The sequence below is a fragment of the Rhea pennata genome, chromosome 2 (assembly GCF_028389875.1).
Source record: "Rhea pennata isolate bPtePen1 chromosome 2, bPtePen1.pri, whole genome shotgun sequence".
NCBI lineage: Eukaryota > Metazoa > Chordata > Aves > Rheiformes > Rheidae > Rhea > Rhea pennata.
In genome coordinates, this window is record NC_084664.1 from 128,298,710 (window position 1) to 128,316,224 (window position 17,515).

Consider the following 17,515-nt stretch of genomic DNA (forward strand, 5'->3'; position numbering starts at 1 on the left):
TTCCTCACATGACTTCCTATTTTATATGCACACAGATGGGTAGCTTCAAAAATGTTTAATATATTTATATTCATAAAGAATGCATTCTAAATACAATTTCTATATGACTACAAATGCACTGAAATTTCTCTTTACCTCTCCATTATCATCTGTGCTACGTGAAAAATCCAGAATTCGATCAACTTCCACATAATCTGGATTAAAAAGCTCATCATCAATCTGTTGAAGGCAGAGACAAAAATACAGAAGATATCTTTATTAGCCCTTCCTGGGAGGAAAACTATTATGTATTTCACCAGGCAATAATATTTTGGGTCACAGTGACATAAAATTTATATTTGGCAAACTTCAACATGTTAATTGAAATGCTACAATTCAGCAAGATCATTCCCCGTGAGGGAATCAGACTTCTCAGACTTTGTTAACTGGGCCTCTTAATTACTGTGTGAAACCTTTTACTGTGAGAGAATGTTTAAGAATATTTTAAATGAAGTGTGAAATTACAATTCACTAATGAGCAATCGAAAAGGCTTATGGCATGCAATGCATTTAGTATTCTTGAAAACTTACAGCTTGCAATAAAGAAATTAGAGCCTTGCACACTAAGTGCCTTTAGATTATTTTAACTACAGAAATTGTTTAATTGCTTTATAAGCAAGATTCAGGGATTACCACTCCAGAAACAGAAGAAATAGCACACGTATATACAGCTTCTCCAAAATTCACAATTTATCATCTTTCTTGTCTCAGCAATGAGTTATGGAATACACTTGTGTACAAAATTGTTGCATTTCAATTTATACTTTTAGGAGCTATTCCAGCAGAAAAGGAAGATAAAGGGAGTAAGAACTATATATATTCTAATAGCTTCTTCTTAAACAAGAACAAACTCCAAGTTGTTACAATAACTTATGATTCACTTAGAAATAGATTTTAAAAACAGCAACAAAATAAAACAAATAAAAAAACAATTCCTGCCTTGTTCCTTTAGAACAGATGTTAAATTTTACACTAAAAATTGCTTAATGGCAGGAAAGACTGTATTGAACATTCTTCCAAATTTTCATTTATTTATTAACTTCTTTTTAAAAAGGGAAATACCAGAGGTCATGAAAAATTAATTTAAATTAATTTATCTTAGCACCTTAGGCATTAGAATTATGAGATGTAGCTAACTCTTTACAGTTGCCACTTCATTTTCTAATAATTTCAAAAGCATCTTGTGTTGTTTTGACCTACCACTCACAGAAAAACTCTTTGCTCTTTTATACTTTCTCCTGAATAACACGTCAATTCCTCCTCCCCTAAATTTTATCCAACTATATCAAGCTGATCCAATTAATCAGAAGCTATTGGTGACCTTACAGAATTTTTCAATTTCTCACAGATTTTGCTTATCTTGAATTATAAATAATAATGATGATAGGTAAATATGCAAATAAATAAACAGATTACTACAAAAACGTGTGCTTTCTCAAAGGACAGCATTTCACTGAAAATCGAGCTTTCAGAGACACAAATCAGAATATCTGGTCTTTTATTGACAGGACCCCTGCCACAGTGCTGCTTATGGCTCTAAGTGAAATTAAATTGATAATCAAAAGCGTAGAATCCCTAGTGAACAGCAGCCCATAACACAGAAAAACGTGTTGCATTTTTCTGGCATAATCAGCCCCTGAGAAGACAGACCTGATACTGATTCAGCAAGAATCATTCTCAGTCTTAGGTATACGTATCTTTTCAGGTCACTCCTCATGGTTAAGAAAGAGAATTCTACATCAAGCTACTGGTACTCCCAGTTCTGACAGGTTGCTTAAGTTTTTAAAAAGTTTTAGAGTATGACACAAGAGAATTTGTCTAGCTTCTATAAATGTATATTTTTTTATACTCTACACATCTTTACTTACTGTCTCATACAGGTAGCTTAAATAGAATCACTACACTGTTTCCACATTACATTGCAAGGGCTAAGATCTAAGCAAGCAAACAACAAAGACAAAGAAACTTCCTGTTTACAAGTATGAACAACTCATCATTCACTTCAAGAAAAAAGCTATACTAAAATTATATTACCGCAGGAATCAAGCCTGGTTATACTTCACACCAGAATAAACATCACTGGTATCTCACCCAGTTATTCAAAATATTTTGCTTGTATACAGAATAAGAATTCATAGGAATATTCCTTAAATATCTAACATTTAAATATTAAAAAAAAGTTGAAAAAAAGTTATACTTCTGAAAGGAATTTGTTCTGGCCCTGTTTTGCCTTAAACCGCTTTATCTTCTGCTGAATTCTCTTGTCTTTGTCCAATTCTTCCACAGATGCCCACTGACAGTGAAGGTAAGAACTAGAAGATAAAATAAAGAAAATATTACTCAAAACTGTGCTTCTACTGGATATGCCTATGCATCCCATTGGTACTGTTACATTTTTTAAGCACACTGTAGTGTCATGCTTGGAAAATTGTACACTGTCACTTTTACTGTGCATATTCAAAATATAGATTATTAGATAATATATTCCTCATAAATGTTACTATTTAACATTATACACCAGCAAAGAATAGAGTTCTTAAAAAATAAGAATATGTAAACAGATATCAAGTACTATCACACTATACACTATATTTTTGAGCTCTGTAATTAGAATTCCCATGAGTCAATTAACATTTTAACATTGATAGAAAGAAAATAAAGACTTATAATTGCAAGTCTATGACACTACTTCATCTTTAAGAAAACACTAAGTTTCAAATAAGAATCAGCATCTCTGCCAAAATGACTAGCCCTACTTTAAATTTTTAAAGTCTATCATAAAGTTATACTGCTAAGAAATAAGATACAAATAGTTAATACAAAATTACATGCCAGAGTAATAAAACTAGACAAATCACAATTAAGCTATTAGATATCACACAATAACTAACATAGTACAAAGGGTAAAAAAGGGCAGTATATTTAAAATGAAGTCAACTCTTCGCAGTTAACTGCAAGAAACTCACTTTATACAGAAATTTTTAAAATTGAACAAGATTTTCTATTTCTCTTGAAGAAAAAAGTGCTTTATCCCAGAGTATTTTATTTTAAATACGGATTGCATTGAAGTTCTAGAGCCCAGAAGTGAGAGTATGCTGCTCTCACTCCTACTGTATCCCTCTTCCAGAGCAGCAGCTCTCTGCTGCAATACTAGAAACCATTTCATTGGTTATCTTAATGAAACATTTTGTTGAACACAAATCTCATTTTGAAACAATGTTAAAGGCTGTTTTTGATTAGTTTTCAGAAGCATTACGAGATTAAAGCTCCATGGTCGCAGTTAGAGCTATACAACTACGCAGGTATGTGCTCATGAACCTGCATGCATATTCAGAGCCTTAAATTAAAATTTAACAGCAGAGCAATTTTACCTCTAGAATTCATTTCAGAAAGAACACAGATTAGAGACACTACCAAACCTAATACCACCAATGTAAGATACTTCCCGGTTATTTATTTACCACTATCTTGGACTAAATATTAGTAGTTAAAAAGTAGTTAAAAGTAGGGTAGCAACAGTAACATCATTTACAAATATACTTTTCAACAACTACTTGGAATTTGCATAAATTGAATGAAAATAACCAGACCTGTAACTTTACTTACAAGTTTTTATACTTTACATAGAATTCCTCTCTTTCTACCTCCTCTCCATTCTCCATCTGTAAGAAAAGAATTGTTGAAATGTGAGTTAAACCATTAAATGCGGAGTGAATGATTAAAACTAACTGAAATACCGAATACAGTCTCCACGTAGCACTAAATAGCGAGCAGCAGAGATAAGTGGAGGGGTAGGAAAGAGTGTGTGGGGGAGGACATGGGTAAGGAGTTTCCTCCAGCAGCTTACCCACGTACATACTGCACCACTTACTACAACTTCCAAGACATGAATCATTTGAACTCCTCCCTAACCACATGCACAGCTTCATTCACAACCTCACCCCAAATCTGGCTTTCTGCCAAACCCACAGTGTTAAGTAGAAGCCAAGTGTACCATTTTCTCAGGCAGCAGCCAATTAGCAACTGCACTCCTGAATGCCATATGTATTATTTTTGGCTGGCTCATGGCAACTTTACATTGTGGGTTTTGTAATGTTTTAAAAAAGGAGTTTTAAAGGAGGTTTATTCCTCCATATAGTTAATAACTCCAAACAAGAAGCCATATAAAACTGAACCTTATACCTCTGCTACAATTTTAGTGCATCAGTGTTCATGGCTTTAGTTTTACTCAACGGTGCAATTAAATTCACTCAGGCAAGATGTCTCACATACAGAGCAGCCAAATTAAATTAACACCCAAAAACTACATTTAAAGCAAGGTTAAATTCATGATATAAACCAGCAAAACCAAGGGCATTCAGTGCTAAGGGGTGAGACTATCCTTAACTCATCCCTAGTGCCAAAGTATTGCATAACATATGGCATGTAATTCAACAAAATATTACTCCTGAACCTAGCTATAGGACAAACTAAGGACAGTGCATCAGCCACGCATTTAGAATTCAGTTTATGTCACAACATTAACAGTTGTGTTTGCTAATGAACTTTGGAACAATTTTAAATAGAATAAAATTTTCTATTACACATACTTCATCAGACAGCAACATCTGTAAAAAACACTCTGTGTAGAACTAAACAGACAAAACTGATGAGCCCTATGTAAGTCAATCTCCTCCATCAAACATATACAGAAAAAGAGAGACTACTCTGAAGCTAGAGGATGAAATATCATCTTTCAAATTCTCTCTAAAAAGAAGTTGCTGGCTAGACATTACATCCATACACGTTCAAGTGAAGGACAGCAACAGTAGCTACATTAAACTCTGCATTAAGTTATCTTTTAACACAGTAAAGAAAAAATTCATGTACCCATAATCTGATTTACATAGTATTCCTTCTCTTCCAGACTAGTACAGGATCTTAGCATTTACATCATTCTAGTATATTCTGCCCAAGTTCCTTTGTGGAGACAGATGAAAAACCCGCTTCCACCTAGGTCTCCCTGGAGAAATGGAAGACAACAAGCTATTCTCAGTGCTCCAAGAACTATACTCTAGCTCTAAACACAGGCAGATGGTTTCTCAGTCATTTTATAAAGACATTGTCCAAGGAAGGAATTTGAAGACCATCAACTTTATTTCTCAGAAAAGACAGAACAGGGGTTGTTTCTCAGGGAGATAATCACAAAATTGAAGCCTAAAAAACCTGAGATTCTACTATCTGAATGCATTTATTACCCCCAGGCAAAACCACTCTTTAAGTAGCTCTCCCTAATTTTAAGATATTAACTTTTTACTCTTTATAACCAAGTCTTTAATTAGTTTTAAAACAGAATCCTTTGAGATGCAACAATCTAATAATGATATACTAATACTCCTTTATACAGTAGTTCCATATTATCCAATTTAAGACAGTTATGTAGCATTTCCATCACATATACTTACTGTCAACTGCCAACTTAATAACAATAATTCACAATATAAATCTTGATAAATTCTGTAACTCATACAACTACTGCTCTATTGGCTAACAGATAACAACTGGTCTTACATTTTTATATCTTCTACAAGTGTGCTTCAAAAGTTCACTTCAATAAAGAGTATTTCAGAAGAAAATCCTGTAAAAAAGTTACTTTGGCATTCATGCTCATGGCAAATCAAACGAAAAATTCAAATTGAATCACAGCCACCTATACTCAGTTGCGGTTACTAGAATATCAACATAGCACAGATGAGAAAGAAGCTCTCTCATCAGTGATTGTATGTCACTGTCCAATCCTCACACATATGTTAACATTGACCAAGTAGCAAGGTGAAACATGACATTTACACAAAATTCTTCCTCAACTGATTATGAAGACACCCTAAAATAGTACATCAGACTTGCCAACATAAGACACCTCAAACAATCATTTCCCAAGTGCGACATAATTGACATCCAATCTGTAGTCTTTGCAAAGAGCTGAAGAAATACATGACCCTTTCCTTCAAGTCGTGCACTGCCATTGCCACAAAAGATATACAGTAATATCTGCTGATACTGTTACTTGAGCAAGCCACTCAGGAGTAGAGATATCCAACAGCTTCAAAAAAATAACTGAAAGATGAACTGCTAGAAAAGTAGCAGGCAGATGCAAAGCTATACATACTAGAAACAATCACTATGGATTTTAAACTAATCTGTTCATGTAAAAGATGCAGGCAATGTAAGCAGTTCAGTAAGACATAGTTCTTTTCACGTATTAGAAAGTAAAAAGAGAAATTTGGATGCACGATATATACACACAAGGCACTATAAATACCATACCTTTCTATAACATGTTGCATTATGCTGATTAGCATATTTAGTTCTAGTCATTCTTTTTTCAAAGTCACATAGAAGAAATTCAAAGAAGGCTCAAGTTGGCCAAGAAAATAACTAAGAGATTTCCAGATACAAACTCAAGACATCAGGACTGTGACAGTTTAGAAAAGTTTTAGAAAGAGGAGAGGTTATACGAATGCAAAATTTTCTGCAAGGGGTATGACCACCCAACAGAATTAAAAAAAATGAGTTAAGAATAATGGGGAAAATATTTTTATTCATATCTGATAACTCCAAAGCTAGACTAAGATTATTTTAGAGAAAGCCAGTATAATTTTGAGATAAGAGCATTGCTCCAGAAATGTATTCATTATCTAATGTCCTTTACTTAAGCATAACAGCTTTGTTACACCCTAATTCACTGAAAGGTTTCCTAGTGAAGCATTTCCTCATGTTTATTTTATGCACTGGTCCTGATCGCAGCAATTTTACTTTGATTAGTAATCTAACAACCAAGGTTTTGATGACGTTAGTAGGAGTGTAAAAGACCTTTAATAAAAGCACAGTTGGGTACTTCAGATGTTAAATATTAACATCCTGAAATCCATTTTTGGGGGATAGAGAAGAGGGTTAAGAAGAAGAGCAGGGAAAGAAGAGACATCCCTCAAACCTGTAAATGCAATCCATAAAAAACATTAAAGAAAGAGCTCAAAATAGAGCTTGCCTCCAGCAGAGCTTGCAATCAAAGACATGCAGGCAGCAAACCAACCACTTCCCACAAACTGCAGCAAAATACACACTCCCCATGAGTAATCACACCTTTGTTTGCAGGGGAGAGGAAGAAGAGAAGAATAATTGGTGAAAAACAGCTTCCACTGTAAAGACATTTATGAAAAGACCACATTCTCCTCTCCTGCCTAGTAGACCATCAGGACAACTAATTACCAAGTTTATATTACATGAAGTTTATCTGAAAAATAAGCCTGTGGCTTGAAATACAAAATATAGCTCTAGACTTAAAAAAACACCCCCCAAAACCCTAGAGGTTTTGTGCTGTGAAAGCTGCAGGACCAGGTCAAATTCAGTCAAAGTCAGTCATGACATTACATGAATTTTGGTTTACAAAGCTCTCAATGATGTTATGACAGCAGTAATAAAAAATAGTAATAATAATAATCCACGAGCAAATGCAATTCTCCCACCTCTAGCCTGAAAATTAACACTTCTAGGAAAAGATGAAATCTTTCTGGTTAACAAAGATAAACCCCAGTATCACCTCTAGATTAGAGGTTTTTTTTTGTTTTTTTTTTTTGTTTTTTTTTTTAACCTAACTGCAAGACAAATCAGAGAATTAGCTATATAGAATAACCTATAATACACAATAATGCCCTTTTTGGAACAAGCTCTTTTCTAATTCCTGCTCAGAAGCTAGTAGTTTGTAAACTTAAAGACCAACCAAGTTCTGAAGTAGTTCAGAACACCCTTCGAGCAAAGTAAGAACCTAATTCACAAGCCAGGCAGAATTTAGAAACAAACACACACGTACACTTGCATACACACACACACACACACACACTCAACTATCTAAATAAAATGTTTCTTCATCATCCTAGCACAGCAAAAAGGAGTATTTTGACCACCTGCATATGTAATGTTCTTGGTCACATGTAAACTTGTTCTGGTTGCATAAGCATGACCACTGTTACAGGATGCACAAAAAAGTCAGTAACTTAGTGGTAAAGGTACGCTTGCTCACTCCTCAGACTCCCATGAAATATTACTCTAAATCAAAGAGCAACACAGATTGTGCCCAGGAATGTATGTGTGTGTGTATATATATATGTATATATATATGTATATTATATATATACACTAATATATGTATACTATTATATATATATTTTTTGTATATTTACAAAAAAAATTCTCTGAAGAGACACAGGAAAAAAACAGAGACTAAACAAGCAATCTGTTTGGTTTATGCCCACCCAAAAGCACATTAAAAACTACCTAAAGACACCTTTAGGGAACTTCTACTATTCATTAAAACAATCTTCCATTAAGAATATCCAAGATACTTTGAAACCTTAATAGGAGCTTTAGTAGAATTATACTTGGCTCTTAAAAAATACGGTGCGTGTTTTTTGTTTGTTTGTTTGTTTGTTTGTTACCTTTTTCTTGACTGAACGGCTACTCATAATTTTCTCCACAACAGGACCTTCGGCATCAGCAGATTCCTACATAAATATCATGTAAGAGTTATGGGAATTAATATATTATTTTTGTTTCTTATAGACTTTCAACATCAGAAAAAACTTTGAATATTTTTTTTGCAGCAAGAGTTTAATGCACAGAAGGATTTTTTTCCTCCTAGCATAAGAACTCAGAGGATTCAAATGCATTTAATAACATAATAAAGGACTGAAGAACACTTGTTTTAACACATTTTGAAGTGCTAACTGAAATCTTGCTTTCCTACAAAGGCTCACATACACATATACAGTACAATCATGTATCTCTCTCCAAAAACTAACGTGCTTTCATTATCCAACTACACCATTCTGAATACTAGATGATGTTTAGAAACTCCAGTTAGCTGCGTAAATGTTCTTATGATGGTGACAGCTACCAAAATTGTATGTGATCCCCACCATTACAGTTGTAGGCAAGCCTATCAAATTCCCTTTCTGACAATACACAATTAAAAATGAAGATCACATACTGTATTTCTCAGGGCTTAACAAATTGGCAAATGAAATACCAAAGAACACATATATATTCTCCAATAGGTCATCAGTTAGTTAAGTGAAGTAGTTCTTTGAAAAAGCACTACAAAACAATGAGATTGCTACAACAGTCATCCCTACATTATTACCCCTCATTTTATTCAAACTATTTTATCCATCATTTACATTGCACAGAGAATAAAGTGTACCCTGCTGGGTACTACAAGGCAGTAATTTCATAAAGGGGTTCTTATGGTGCCTAGCAGCAGGGAACAAGCTTGAGTGGTTTATTAAAGTCAGAGAAGCCAGACCACTGAATTTATAGAAGTAAATTCAGACTCCTTGCAGTCCAGTTTGGGTTTTTTTTTTAGATAGAGACCATTAATTTCAAAGCATTGTGTCAAATTACATATTGTCAGCTTGTAAACAAAATCAGGAATGAATATATTCTTTAAGAAGCTAAAAAGCTAATTTCTTTTGGCACTTTGTGCCAACCATGGATAAATATCATTCAGGAAAGAGCCCATATTTGAGCTCTGAATGCTGCAGTTAAAACCATCTTTCCAGTCCATTCATATCTGGGATACCAACTGACCTGTTGCTCTGACTGAGAAGTATTAGAAGGAGAGTCTCTTCCAGCAGCATCAGCATCATCAGCCTCCTCATCTGAAATCTTGAACTCCAGATCTTCCGTATAACGCTTCCTCTTCACCTGCCTGCTAGAGCGTCGCTTCTAAAGAGAAAGTATTGGTGTTTTTCATGACGAACAAAACCGATGAACCGCAGAATGACTGAGAAGACTTTTTCGTATTTCTCAAATACACTGGTATGTAAAAAAGAAAGGTACCATTTTTACAGTAGCACAGTACAAACAATGGAATCAAGACTGCACTATTCTAAATTCCTACCTTTTAGGCTACTTTCAACTTTTGTACTGAAAAAGATCATGCTTATTCTGAGCTGGAAAGTGGTGAGGGGTTCTTAGGATTACCTGAGTCACATAAGAATACAAAAAGCGTATCTAACCGAGCAATTCAAAATCAAGAAAAAGTAGCATCTCTCTTCTCAGTTTGTGTTTTCTACCAATTTTAGGAGATGATGAAGGCAGGAAACCAAACATCAGCTTTCCACAGCATGGCCCCTAAAGTTGCCCAAGGTAACTTTGCTCTCCCTGTCCACCGCTAGTAGTTGTACTGACAAGACATACTAAGGGAAGTATGGCGAAATACATTTTCCTCACTCTGTTCACCCTACTCTATCCAGAAGGCTGCCCTGAAGCACAGCACAAGGAAAGACCCCAACTTTAACACAGGAGAAAGAAAAAGCCAAACGATTCCCAGTTTGCAAATGTAGTGCCTGTGGCCCAATACCTTCAAGCGAGAGTATCAGAGGAAATGCAAAACAAATGAACAAAAAAAAAGTCTGTAACATACACACATACATTTGACAACATTTGTAACTTAACTCTCACTGCCAGACACAGCTTTCTACAATTTCTACAAAATTCAAATTCCCAGATAGTCTGCATCAGTTTGAAAAAGCTAATAATGCATTTTGTTGAAGGAAACTGTCAGCTCAGCATTACCTATCTCAATGGACTCACATACATATTAAAAAAGAATTTTAAACTACTAAAAAAAATTCTAATTTCTGAATTGATATATTAGTTATTTTTGAAGCTTTCTCAGCTTAACAAGTATCTATTCAACTACATGCAAATATATATGTAGCATGTTCAACGTATCTATGTACCCAGGTCTCTGAATGTACATAGATGAAATAAATATTTAGATAGTTAAGGATACTTTTAATTGCATAAATATCTGAAACATTTCACAAAATCAGAAATTCTTTAAATTTAATTGAAACTTTTGAGTAAAGCTTGAATTTACATTATTCCTCTAAATAGCAATGATGTGCCTCTATCCTTAAACTAGTAAGTTACAGGGGTTATCGTGAAACTGTAACATGACAGCAAGATTTTTATACTTGAAAATAGATGCCACTTCGGAAATTCATACCCTCTTTCCATAATCACTGATGTATATTAATTTTCTTTCAGCTCTATAGGTAAGTCTTACCAACATTTTTGGTGCCAAAAGTCTCTTTGTCCATTTCTCTAATAGAAAGGGCATCTAAGTATAATCCTCTTTCTGTTATTTATTGACTTGGTTAGCTTCCTGTTTCTCCTAGCATTCACGTAAGGCTTTGCAATTTTTGTGTGTTGTTACCAGAAACCATGCATGCATCTGTATTAGTTCATCTGTTACTTATCAACTGATCTATAGGTAGGAAGGTGAATAATAATAGATTTGGCAACAGAATATATAAAAATTTGTACAAGAACATAACACACAAAAGTAAATATTCTTCCTATTCTCTGAAGATAACTATGCATCACACTTAAATATTGAGCTCTTTAAGAAGCTCATGCAGCAGCATACAAAAAAGACACAACATCATTTTAGAGAACTGCATAATAAATTTGAGTTAGGAAATCTATAACCCATTTCTACAAGAATATTAATTCTAGATATCTTAACATATAGGTTGCAGCCCTCCCCCCCAGGCTTACATAAAGTAGTGTGGGCATAGTATAACATCCACACTGTGAAGAAAAAATATTAAGAAAATGAAAACTAAATGATAATATTTCATTACTTTTAATTATATGAGGCAAAGACCCTAACACTCATATTTACGTAAAGAGAAATATATTTCAGATACGAAATTTATCACCACAATGACTTTCAGAGAGGAGTCCTTATCCCACTAAACAGAAAACAACAAATGCAAATATATGTTGAACTGCAGGCAGTATATACTAACCTGGGGGAAAAAAACAAAACAAACAGAAAACAAACCCCACCAACCCTAGCAGTTTCTTCTGCATGTTTGTCAGTACCATTAAGCTAAGAAAGACTCGAGGCACAGGACAGAAAACTCATTCTTCAGACTTCTTAATGTTTGCATGCATATCTCCACTCTAATTCAGACTTTACAATGTCATGATGACTCTCATGACTCAGAAATAATGCTCCTTTCAGTTGTTTTTAAACTAGAGTATCGTTCCACCTTTTATTATATTCTACAGTCCTCTGGAAAATGATAAAGATAGAAGACAATAACTGCATTTGTGTTACAACACTGCTACTTGCCAACCTTCGCACCATGCTACTTTGAGCCTTCAAGCGATCACCGGTCCTGAAATCACTATTAACTAGAAGCAACGTGCACAAATTGATATGTGATGGCCAAATGCAATGGATTTCAGAAATATCAGCATGACTGTTTAGGAGACTTACACTTTCTCCACTACTATTTGCCTCTTTTTCTCTTTTTGAGAATTATCAAACATTTTGAAATTCTGATTTTTAACGCCCACTATGACCATTTTCCAGCAGACGCAAGCCATGAGCTGACCTCCTCTTAACATGGCTAGTGACAGAACACACAAAAGTTTTTTGATTTGTTTTTTCTATTTCAAGATTTCTTTTTACATGAAAAAGTTTACACAGAAATTGACAGATGCTCACTGTTGAAGAGAAATTATCACTGTTAGTTGATCACTAGCAGTTCTGCAAAAAGGCCCCTCATTCACAAAAAAAGGTGTCGTACAACCCACATGCATCCAAGTTCTCTCCACACTGCTTTTTCATGTTTTATTTTTGATTTCAGAAGATCACAAAGCCAATACAAATGAAAAATCAAGGCTCTAAGAAAGATCTCACAATGACATATTAAATCTACAGATCAGAAAATTCATCTTCATAATTCCTGAGTAAAGGAGGAAAACATGCAAAAATCAGTAGCACTGGACATACCTACTGCCAACAAGACTGAAAAGCAAAATCATGATGAGGAGTGCTTATTTTAAGCAAAATATTCACGATGGTGATCTCCAGTTTTTGCTTTCTTGATACAACATTTTAATCAATAAAGAAAATACCTGAAAACATCAAAGACTATCAGACCTCCAATTCTACCTAGCTAAACTCTCAAGGGCTACAGAGAACATGAACATGAGCATTACCTGAACTCCTGCGTCATCATCATCTTCAGGAGGAGGTGATGGTGGTGGAGTTTTTTCCAGATCTGAATTTTCAGAACCTTCTTTTCCCTTGTTAACCTTTTTCTTCGCAGCACTAGAATCTGAGTCTGGTTTCTTGTTACTAAAACAGAGGTATTTTAAATCAAACTTCATATAAAAATGTGAGCAAAAAGTGCTTTACAAAGCACTTAAACTGTTCATTTTTAGTGACTTCATTATTTTTAACTGCCTTGTCTTATTTAAGAATTTAAGCATACTTGTAAAATCAATGATGCATGAGCCATTGCGATACATTCCCCATTCCTTAATACTGGACATGTCACTTCTCTCCTTCAAGGACAGAGCTTAGGCAGTGACTAACATATTTGACAAGAAGCTAAAAACAAGACTAGGAAAGAAGAGTCGCTGTCCTCAGAATGTGCACTTTTGAAAACATTACTTGAACAACCTGACGCACACGCAATGAAATCAGATTGCGTGGGTACTTAATTCTTGATATTAACTGTGTGGACTAGTTGAGCAGAACCAGAGGAGATTTTACCAAAATAGTGGTGCAAATGAGGAATTTTTCCATTTAATGTTCTGTGTTATTTCCAAGGAGCGGGACACGAAAGGTGTCTTTGTGTCACATCTCAGGGCATGCACATAGGCTTAGTGAGTACAAACACAGCATGTAGTAAGGAACAGTTTATACAGACTGGTCAATACACTTGACCGGACTAGGCTCCTGGTTGTCTGCTGCCGCTACCTGGCTTATTTACCTAACCTTTACGCTTTTCACAAGTTTTCTACTGCTTTTTTTTTTTTTCTTTGATGGCAGAGCTCAGACAGTTGTGCTCAGTGGTGCAGAGTCTAGTGGGAGGCCCGTGCCTAGTGGAGTTCCCCAGGGCTCAGTACTGGGTCCCATCCTGTTCCAACCTTTTCATCAATGACCTGGATGAGGGCACAGAGTGCCTCCTCAGCAAGTTTGCTGACGATACCAAGCTGGGAGGAGTGGCTGACACACCTGAGGGCTGTGCTGCCATTCAGAGAGACCTGGACAGGCTGGAGAGCTGGGCAGAGAGGAACCTCCTGAGGTTCCACAAGGGCAAGTGCAGGGCTCTGCAGCTAGGGAAGAATAACCCCATGCACCAGTATAGGCTGGGGATTGATCTGCTAGAAGGTAGCTCTGCAGAGAAGGACCTGGGAGTGCTGGTGGATGGCAAGTTGACTATGAGCCAGCAATGTGCCCTTGTGGCCAAGAAGGCCAATGGTCTCCTGGGGTGCATTAGGAAGAGTGTTGCCAGCAGGTCGAGGGAGGTGATCCTGCCCCTCTCCTCAGCCCTTGGTGAGCCCTCATCTCGTCCAGTTCTGGGCTCCCCAGTACAAGAGAGACATGGAGCTGCTAGGGAGAGTCCAGCGCAGGGCTACAAAGATGATCAGAGGGCTGGAGCACCTGCCCTATGAGGAACGGCTGCGAGAACTGGGCCTGTTTAGCCTGGGGAAGAGAAGACTGAGGGGGGATCTTATCAATGTGTACAAGTTCCTGAAGGGAGGGTGTCAAGGGGATGGGGCCAAACTTTTTTCAGTTGTCCCACGCAACAGGACAAGAGGCAATGGGCACAAACTGAACCACAGGAAGTTCCGCCTGAATGTGAGGGGGAATTTCTTCACTGTGAGGGTCAGAGCACTGGTTGTCCAGAGAAGTTGTGCAGTCTCCTTTTCTGGAGATATTCAAGACCCATCTGGATGTGAACATGCTCTAGGTGACCCTGCTCGAGCAGGGAGGTTGGACTAGATGATCTGCAGAGGTCCCTTCCAACCTCAACCCTTCTGTGATTCTGTGACACAAAACCAGAAACTAACATCCCCATGTCCACATGAAATTACAAAGTCATGGCTGCTAATGGCAGAAACAATTTTAGGGTCGTCCCTCCAGCCTTAGGAAAGGCTTTAACTACATTCAAACCCCCATCTATGCATATACAGACAAAAAAAAAAGAAAAAAAACCTAAAGACACACATACCAAAACCAAGCTTTAAACACATTTAAATACAGATTAAGCACAGAGATCTTTAGTATCATGTAGATGAAATTTTTAAAAGACAAAAATACAAAAGAACTGTTAATAAAAAGTTAATAGTTTAAGTACATGTAGTCTTTGCAACGCATACGGGGTTTTGCTAGTTTTTTTTTTCCCCTTCTCTGGTCACACATCTCCAGCCTGCTACTACCTTGACTGACTGCTTCTACAAAGGTGCTGAAATGTTTAAAAGAAACTGCTCATGTAGCATTATAAACTGATACTTGACAAATGAGAAGTATAGATTGTGAAACGTTCTTTCAGTCACTTTTAAGCAACTTCTGTTCCCTTAGTATCTTAATATCATAGCAGGGATGTCGTCTGGAGCTTGTTTTTCCTTCATAAATCCCAGTCCTGTAACTTCTCAAACAAACACGTCAGCTTTATGCTTATTCATTTTGATTATTTATCTACTGAACGTGTATTTCAGAGCTGTAATTTTAAATTTCTGATTTTCTGAATGCAATTATATAATGCTTGGGTACTAGATCAGCTCCGGTATTATCATTATTATTATTTTGTAGAGGGCATTTAAACCAATACCGAATTTTTAAAAAGCACATGAACAAAAATTTACACACAAAAACACTGGGAGTTTGCAAAATAAATTCTTATTATTGTAAAACCATAGGGCATAATATAGTTTTCCTCTTGAGGGGTTTGGGGGGGGGGTAATCTCAAACTGTGACAATTTTCAAAAAAAAAAAAAAGTTTGATAGCACTAAAAGAGCGACGACATTAAGACAAATCATAAAAAAGAAGGAAAATCTATACAACAGTTCCCCTTCCAACCGCCCTAGTGCGTACGCTACACATGGACAGAAGTCTCCCCTACTATGAGGCTCCATTTCCAGCATTTATTTCCGCTCTAACTGCCACAAATTATACAATACTACAGCTGAACGCGGGGCCCCTTCCCTTTCATGTGCACGCCAAGAGCAATCAGATTGCCCTGGTAACCAGCGCCCACGTGACCAGCACCTGCTCTTTTGGCTGGATGCCACTGACTGAAGCCATCTGCTTCTCTCAATCAGCTTTCAAACAGGCCCAACACCTGCGCGCCGCCGCCTTTTGTGGCCGCTTTCTACCAAATCACTGCAGAACTGCTCCCCAAACTTTACATATTTCTCAAATTTGTTTAAATCAAAGGTAAGCCTGTCAGGGAGTTGAACCGCTGCCAGGTAAAGTCGGCTGACAGGCTGGTGCTTTTCGCTGGTGACCTCTATAAATCAGAGCAAAGCGTACAATTAAGTTTAGTGGTAGTTACCGTGCCCCGGGTGCACTATCACATATGAATAACAGGCTTAAAGTCTTCAAGAATAGCGTAGCCGAGGTTTGATAAAATACCAGTTTGCTGAAAGGCAGGAAAGCGCTAATGACTGTCTGCCTGCCCCGAGACCGCTCGGCGGCCTGACCGCAATTGTTCGGCTCGAGCGGCATCCCCGAGCGCTTATCGCGCAGGAAGATCCAGACAAAGAGCTCCCGAGCGAGTGAAGTACTCGCAGCACATCCACCGAAACAAAGATTGCTTTCGAGACTCTGTTACACCCTTCCCTACTCGTAGCAGCGCAGAGTTTGAGCTCAACATCTTCATAAAAGGATTTCATGACCGGTATATATATATTTATATATACAGGACACAATTTCAAATCTTCCACTTGCACCATCAGTTAAAAACAAACACGTAAAAATCACGACTCGCTTGGGGAGAGCAGAGCCTATGGGAATCTACACTGAGGAATTTTAAGTTCCAAATTCAGCCCCCCAAAAATGCTGGTTTTGAACGTATAGCCACAATTTTTTTCCCCAACACAGGAAAGAAAAGAAAAGGTAAATAAAAAACCCCACAGAACAAGAACACCATCTCTCTGAGCAGCGTGAGGCTGCGCTTCCTGGTTTGTCATACTGCAAGTAGCTTTACCTGGCAGGTCGGACATCGGCTTCCTGCAATTGTCGGCCGCTCTCGCTGCTCTCCAGCTTCCCACAAAGCCGGTGCCGTTTGTTCGTAACAATTAAACACAGCCACTTTTGACCTAGCCTGCGCCACTTTCCCGCAGAGCACACTCAAATCATTCAGGAATGGTGTTAGAGTGGACTAAAATTAACTTTCCTTATATAAATACAGGTAGGTAAAGATCTGTGCTTAGACACTTCAGAATTACTGTCAGGGTCCATGTGCCAATACTCAACTTTGGCTACATATCTAATAGCACTTTCCAAATTTAGAAACAAGAAACAAGGACTGTAATATATACATTTAGACAACTATCTTGAATATTCACCTTTACACACACGTGAATGCACAACTCAAAGTTCAGTTACAGATGAGACAG

At 36.8% G+C, this 17,515-nt stretch overlaps 1 protein-coding gene across 5 annotated transcripts in view; it reads right to left on the reverse strand.

Moving 5' to 3' along the window:
* CHD7 (chromodomain helicase DNA binding protein 7) overlaps nt 1-17,515 on the reverse strand; it is a 130,832-nt gene that overhangs the window by 34,652 nt on the left and 78,665 nt on the right. For all 5 annotated transcript variants that reach the window (XM_062570334.1, XM_062570336.1, XM_062570337.1 and 2 more), the window contains 6 exons: nt 13,102-13,240; nt 9,664-9,801; nt 8,514-8,579; nt 3,646-3,701; nt 2,237-2,351; nt 136-219 (listed from right to left, as the gene is read on the reverse strand). In XM_062570334.1, coding sequence (XP_062426318.1) covers nt 136-219; nt 2,237-2,351; nt 3,646-3,701; nt 8,514-8,579; nt 9,664-9,801; nt 13,102-13,240 — 598 coding nt within the window. The remainder of the gene's footprint in view (nt 1-135; nt 220-2,236; nt 2,352-3,645; nt 3,702-8,513; nt 8,580-9,663; nt 9,802-13,101; nt 13,241-17,515) is intronic.